Source organism: Bidens hawaiensis, unplaced genomic scaffold, assembly GCF_021521415.1.
Source record: "Bidens hawaiensis isolate Kalapana, Puna unplaced genomic scaffold, B.hawaiensis_p1.1 tig00033878_1, whole genome shotgun sequence".
Lineage (NCBI taxonomy): Eukaryota > Viridiplantae > Streptophyta > Magnoliopsida > Asterales > Asteraceae > Bidens > Bidens hawaiensis.
Window position 1 is genome coordinate 155,001 of NW_027495840.1, and position 7,390 is coordinate 162,390.

General features: G+C 37.7%; 1 protein-coding gene across 1 annotated transcript; it reads right to left on the reverse strand.

Moving 5' to 3' along the window:
- Positions 1-4,815: 4,815 nt before the first annotated feature.
- Positions 4,816-7,003, reverse strand: LOC143585532 (SUMO-conjugating enzyme SCE1-like). The gene is made up of 5 exons (XM_077067296.1): positions 6,889-7,003; positions 6,721-6,804; positions 5,405-5,557; positions 5,219-5,332; positions 4,816-5,144 (listed from the first exon to the last, which is right to left on the reverse strand). The coding sequence occupies exons 1-5, from the start codon at positions 6,955-6,957 to the stop codon at positions 5,082-5,084; spliced, it is 483 nt and encodes a 160-aa protein (XP_076923411.1). The 5' UTR covers positions 6,958-7,003; the 3' UTR covers positions 4,816-5,081.
- Between the last annotated feature and the right edge of the window lie 387 nt (positions 7,004-7,390).

The window sequence follows — 7,390 nt, forward strand, 5'->3', positions numbered from 1 at the left end:
ATAAATTTTTACTATTTTGTGTATGCAATACCATGATAAACAAGAAACTATACATAAGAATAATTAATATATAATAGAATTAGAACTGAGTAGGTTAAATTCAGTAATGACCGGTCTGAGCTTTAAATAGAGATGTTCAAAACGGTTTGGGACTAGGAACCGGAACCGGTTCCTAACCGGTTCCTATATTCAAAACCCCATTTTAAACCGGTTCCAGGCTCGAACCGGTTAGGGAACCGAACCGGTTCTCCCACCCTCGGACCCCTAAACTATCTAACCGGTTCCTAAACCGGTTCCTGTACTGTAACCGGTTCCTAAACCGGTTCCTGTACTGTAACCGGTTCCAACCGGTTACAGTGTAAATTTTTTTTTTTTTTTTCGTTTTTCGTTTGCGATTTGGATTCTAAACTACGATTCGTATTTGTATAACATGAAAAATAAAAAAAAACAATTAACATAAAATTCATTTTATTTACTTTAAGAAGTTCAAAAAAAAAAAGGTTACATGTTTTAAAATCTTCAAAAACAAACTAACAAAACATTAAACTTATAAATATAAAGTTGTGACATATTATTTCTAGAAAAGCCTTCTTGTTCGTCGTAATTATTGAGCGGCGACTTATTCCTCGGAATTACTTGTAGAAATGCCTTCTTGTTCGTCGTGCACTCGAATATCAAGTGGTGTTTCATCTTCGAGAGTGGTTACGTGAGGAATACGATCGATTGAGTCCAAGTGATCCTTTAAGCAAATGCACATCTCCACCGACTCCGAATTTAGTCTTGTTCTTCTCACCGATATTACCCTGCCACTAAGAAAAAAAGCGGATTCCGAAGCTACCGTAGAAGCTTGGACGGTTAGTAAATCACGGGCCATGGTGGCAAGAATCGGAAACTAGGTTTCCTTTACCTTCCACCAAGCCAAAAAATCAAAAGTGTCATATTCCTCTTCGGATAAACCGGTAGAGTAATCATTTGCACTATACCTTCCTAGTTCGCTTGAAGGGGTGTTACCCCTTTGTTTTTTAGCCGTTACGTTGCGAACGGTGTTCATAAGGCTAATCATGGGATCTCGTACTCTAGTAGCACTTGAACTTGATGAAGACCCCCCCGGCATAGGCACGTGTATGTTTGACCCATATTTATTTAAATAGACAGAATTACAAATTTTGTCCTTTAAAATAAGACGAATTACGGTTCGTGTCCTTTTCTAAGTTTCCTTGCAGGCGGTGTACTTTAAACTTTTTTTTCCTACAAGTTATGTCCTTTACGCTAACTGGGTTAGAAAAACTCTGTTAAATCCCATCACGTGAGAAGCATGTGAGGGCATTTTTGTCTTTTCACCTGTACCTGCAACTTCTTCTTCTTCAAAATAGAAAAATACCAAAAAAACTCGCTGGCCGGACCCGAACCCGAACCCGCGACCTCAGGCCGGACCAGAGTGTAACACACACACACCAGCCAACTGCGCTGGTGTGTCAGTTGGTTTAAGATCGTAAACGTTTTAATATATACATAAACATATCTAAACCCAATTTGATTATAAACCCTAACCATGCAATTGATTAATTCGTTCTATGTTCGTTTAATTAATGTTAGGGCTTTTGTAAAGCTCACTGTGACGAATTCAAACATACAATTCATCACCTCAATCGTCGATGAAACATGGGTTAAATTGATTCAACAGGGCCGGCGGTCAATGTTGACGAACAGGTATCACCAGACTTCGATGACTCAATTAACTATGGGGGTTTTATTGGTACTGGTCTTAGGGGTGTGAAGACGAGATTAATTGAACTATTATCACATCTGGAATATATAATCGATTTTAGGTGGAAGACGGTTCATACAATATCTCGATACACCTTTAATTTTATCTGGTTTCTTAATTAATTAGGGCGGTTAGGCCGAGAATGGTAAGAACAATCATAAACGTGATTCAACGGCGGCGCCGATGACTTTACGCCGTCGTCGGAAGGCGCCGATGTGCGTGAGTTTTTGGAGGAACGGAAGGATCTAGCGCCGCCATCCACGACGGCGATGGGCGGAGGACGGCGACAGTTTCCGACATTGGGTGGTGTCCTGTCGTCAAATCAATTAATCAATCAATCAGGTCAGTAAGTGAGTTAGGCCATGAATTTGAAATGTAATCGATTTCTCCAACTGAATAATAATAATAATAATAATAATAATAATAATAATAATAATAATATATTAATTGAAATTGATGAATGAATCAGAGAGGTGAAGAAATGGGTTCAGAGAGCAGAATTCTTTCACTGGATGAGGTTTCAAAACATGATAACAAAAACGATTGCTGGCTTATTATTTCTGGAAAGGTCAGTTTGGAAGGAAACATAGAGAGAGAAGTGAGATGAGGCAGCACAGAAACAGAAGAAGAAGAAGAAGAAGAAGAAGAAGAAGAAGAAGAAGAAGAAGAAGAAGAAGAAGAAGAAGAAGAAGAAGCAGTGTAGGCAAAAAGACAAAAATGCCCTCACATGCTTCTCACGTGATGGGATTTAACAGAGTTTTTCTAACCCAGTTAGCGTAAAGGACATAACTTGTAGGAAAAAAAAGTTTAAAGTACACCGCCTGCAAGGAAACTTAGAAAAGGACACGAACCATAATTTGGCTTTTTTTAAAGGACAAAATTTGTAATTCTGTCATTTAAATAAAAGTCATACATAAATTTAAAATTCAAGTTAAAATAATTTTTTGCCTCTGTTGAAAAGTTTGGGTCAACTTCATGCATATCTAAGGCTGAAAAAATTTCGTCTATCACACATTCAACCCCCGTAACATTTAACATTGGGTTTAAAGCGGCGGCGCAAGTAAAAACCGGTGGCAATTCAAGAAAGTATTTTTTTAATTTAAACTTCATTGGTAATATGATGTTTGAAACCATTGGACTTTTATATTCAAATTCTTTAAGATTGTTAACCATTAAAAATAACTCCGAAAGAACCAAGGGACTTGTCGGATAATACGTTCCCGACAGTTTCGTAGTTGATGTTTTAAAAACTTCAAGAAAAGTCGATAAGTCATTGATAATTTCCCATTTCTCATTTGAAAAGGGGATTGCCAAATCATTCTCGGCAAGACTAGAATGAAACATTTGTAAAGTTTCTCTTTGTTCCAAATCACTTTGAAACATTATGCAAGTGGAATTCCATCGATGAGGTACATCCCAATTAGCTCCCAAAGCTTTTCTTCCCGTATCTTTACAAAATTTTCTATAATCCATTTGTCTTTTTTTACTTTTCTTAAAAACTTCATGCATCATTAGTCTAAAATCGTTTATAACCGATGTAACCTCATCCGAAGCAAGTCCGTCTTGCACGATTAAATTAATGATATGTGCAACACACATTGAGTGAAAAAATACACCATTGCAAATCGGCGTATATTTTAATTTTAATTTATCAACCGCCGATGTATTATTCGACGTGTTATCAAATGCCATTGAAAATATTTTATTTTCTAGTTTATAAGTTTTTATAACATAATCTAAAATTTCAAACAAATTATCTCCCGTATATGGATACTCAAAGAGTTCGAAAGCAATGGTGCGTTTCATCATTTCCCACGATGACGGGTCTACCCAATGAGCGGTGACACAAAGATAAGATTCGGGTGGACCATGTGGAGCCGACCAAACATCACTAGTTAAGTTTATTCCCGTATTTATATTTTCAAAATATGCAATTAGTACCTCTTTGGCCTTCTTCCACAATTTTAAACAATAACGTTTAAGAGTATGACGACTTACGTGAGTGTATTGTGGTTGAAGCGTATCTCGAATCATGGCGGTTAAGCGAGGGTTGTCGAAGTGGCTAAACGGCAAAGCTTCTTGAATCACAAACTTCGCCATACGATCTTGAACTCGATCAATTTGGTATGTAAATATTCCGCCTTCACTATCCATTTGCGTTTGTTGCGAATCGATGTTCTTTTTCAACGCCTTGCAATACGGTTTTTCGATGTGTTTCTTCAAATTTGAATTCGAAAGTGGGTTTAAATAAACCCCACAAAACTTGCACCGAGCCTTCAATGATTGGTCACTCAATTCAACCAAATCCCAATTGCACCAAATCTCTTGATTACGATTATGAGGTACAATACGAACGAAACTTGGTTCGGCGTTGGAACCTTGACCAACCGATGATTGTGAGGCAGCCATAACAACAAATATGAATATAGAAGAAGAGAAAACAAGAGATTAGAGAACTCAAAACGTTGTAATAGCGTTTTTTTGTATTTTTTTGCGTTCGGGTTTGCGTTTTGAGTGTTGTGATGAACCCGTGACACCAAATACCTATTTATACTAGTAGTGGGGTGCTTGGGGGAGCCAAAAAACGGCTATTTTTGACCCAAACGGTCAAAAAACGGCCAAAAAAACGATTTCCAACAGCTATACTCGATCCAACGGCTAGAACCGGTTAGGAACCGGTTCCGGTTCCTACCCGCCCCCACTCAGAAACGCAAGAACCGGTCACGGATCATCGGGTTGAATCAGATAGGGTCCGGTTCCTACAAAAAACGGGTAGGAACCGGTTCGGTTCCGGTTCGGTTCCAGAAACCGGTTTGAATGATCATCTCTAGCTTTAAACATAGAATTAGAAATGAGCCGAACTCAAGTCTCAAGCTCTCTTGAGTTGAACGAGCCGAATTCAACCTCAGTCGAGCTCACTTGAACTTGGAGTTTGAAACAAACCTTGTCTCGTATGTCAAATAACTAAAGCAGTCAATTTAGTGCCTAGATAGGCCAAATATCTAACACATAGCAAGCACAGGAACATGAGCAATTAAGATTATACATGAGGAAGGTACTCTGCTCACAGTGGAAAATCAGACATGTTTGGTTTGTAAAATTCGTTAACATACAAAGATTCATGCACAATCAGACGAACTCGAGCTAATGATATTCTTTGTAAATCCATCCATACAGCTAAAATATAGCAACCACGAAACATGCTTAATCATAACCAGATACGCGTTGATGAATAAAATAAGTTTTACCAATCAACCGAAAACAAATTCATTAACAAGTTCAATCTACACGAAACCAAAACCACAAATCGCACCTAAACGGGAGAAGGATATAACTTCGCTTGCTGACGGACTCGCTTCTTGTACTCCACAGTATCCTGCACATACATATGTTGCAAAAATCACATCACAAACCGATAATATACATTCCACAAAAATAAAGCATCATTACCTGAATAAACAGATGATACCCCTCGGTTTGAGCCGGATCAGCAGGGTTGGGAGAGTCCAACAAATCCTGAATGCCCACTAAAATTTGTTTCACTGTAATTGCAGGTCTCCAACCCTATACATAACAATATAACATGTATCAGATACTAACATTATGTCTTGATAATAAATAATAATATGTGCATACGCTGTCTTCATTGAGGATTGACAAGCAAACAGTTCCAGACGGATAAACATTGGGGTGAAAGAACCCTTGGGGGAATTTGCACTTCGGCGGCTTGCTCGGATAATCTTCAGTGAAATTAAGAGTGAGGGGATAATAACCACCCTCCCAATCAGTCTGCAATCACAAGTATAACAGACACTTTCTATCACAATAAATAATTAGGCCTAGGCAAACTATATATATATTAAAACCAAAAGATTCCCCACTCGCATATTCACTATTCATGAGATATACAACTTTTTTAACTTGGCGTGCAGGCTCTTGAAGCATTTGAGTTATTACATTTTTTATATATTCAAAGACATTTCTCGAACTTTTAACCATTTTTTTAAATGTGAGACTATAGTTTATGATTTTGTGCACTTTCTACTATTGCATTTTTTACATTTTTTAATTACTACACTTTTCCACTTTTAACTTCGGGTACTGTAACGAACCAAACTGATTACAACCGAGCTTCCACCGCAACATATCAGCTTAAATCAACTACGAAGAGAGGGTTTTGATTTTTTCAGTTTTCAGGTGAACCAACAGAGGCATTAAAGTTCGCAGTTAATGCGGAAAAATATCGATATCCGTCGATGACCAATATTTGAGATATCGGTTATCGCAGTGAGATATCAGTAATTTTAATATCATGCAGAATTTATATTTATATATATATAGCACTTTAACACTAACAATTCATTATATTCTCCTACTATTAACAAATTAACCTTTTGCAACACTAACAATTGTAGCAAGTAGGAACTGATTAAAACTCGAAACACCAACATTAAACACTAAAAAGCTGAAATTAAGACTTATAAAACACTGATATCGGGAATATCGGTGAAATATCGGTCAGAAAATCAATACCGATCTCACATGACGACCGATAACCGAGATACCACCACTATACCACCGAGATTGACTGCATAGAAGTTCATCTGAGAATCAAGTTCGAGCCGCTGCAACGTGCAGGACATCCAACTTGTCGGTACCAAATCGCAACCATAAACAAGGATTCTAATGTAACAAATTCTAGTTTGATCATGGTTGTAAAAATCGTGCCAAGGCGAATCACTAATTAATCACAAGTAAGTCAGTACCCCACCGCCGATTAATCACTGTTTGGTCAAATCGGGTTACAATTGAAAACGCTACATATAAAATTTGGTATATGTATCTATATTTAAAAAGTTAAATATAATATAAATTCCAACCCGATTAACCGCAAGTCCCTACCCCACCGCCCAACTAGCGCCTATTAGAACCAAGAGATGGTGAAAACCTACCCCAGCTTTACCGGGGATCGTACACTGCCACACCATCAAATTGACTGAACCATCGGGAAGAGACTCCGGCCTCGCAACGAAACCCTAATTAATCAGATCGAATCAACAACAGGAAATTAGTAATTGGTGTGAAATGATTAAACTAGGGTTTAGAATATGAGTACGAACGTGAGGGTGATTCTTTCGCCAAGCTTTGCGTTCCTCGGTGAGACGGCCGCGAGCTATGCCACCAGACATGGTTTGCAGTTCCGATCGGTTTGAAGAACAGTTGTTCGGTGTCAAAGATTTGCAGCCGCTACAAAGACTTTTGGTTTGGGGTGTGTGGGGGGATTTGGTTGTTGTTATTATTATTATTTATATTAATTTTTGAATAGGGGTAGCGTTATTATCACGCACGAAAGTTGACTTTTAACCACTTTTTAGATGTATTCTAAGGACGAGATTTCCGAATATAAGATTAAAAGGTTTTATTGGTTATAAAAGAAAGGGCTTTAGATATAAAGTTTTATAAGAATCTAATGAGTGCCGGTAACGGCGGTAAGCTTTAACGCAATTAGTATCCAAAAAGAAACGAAGATTTAGGTTTAAGACTGTAAAGTTGTGTTCGTTTTATAGAATTTGTGGAAATTCAAAAAAGTTGTAATTGAAATCCCATGACGTGGTATGTTCG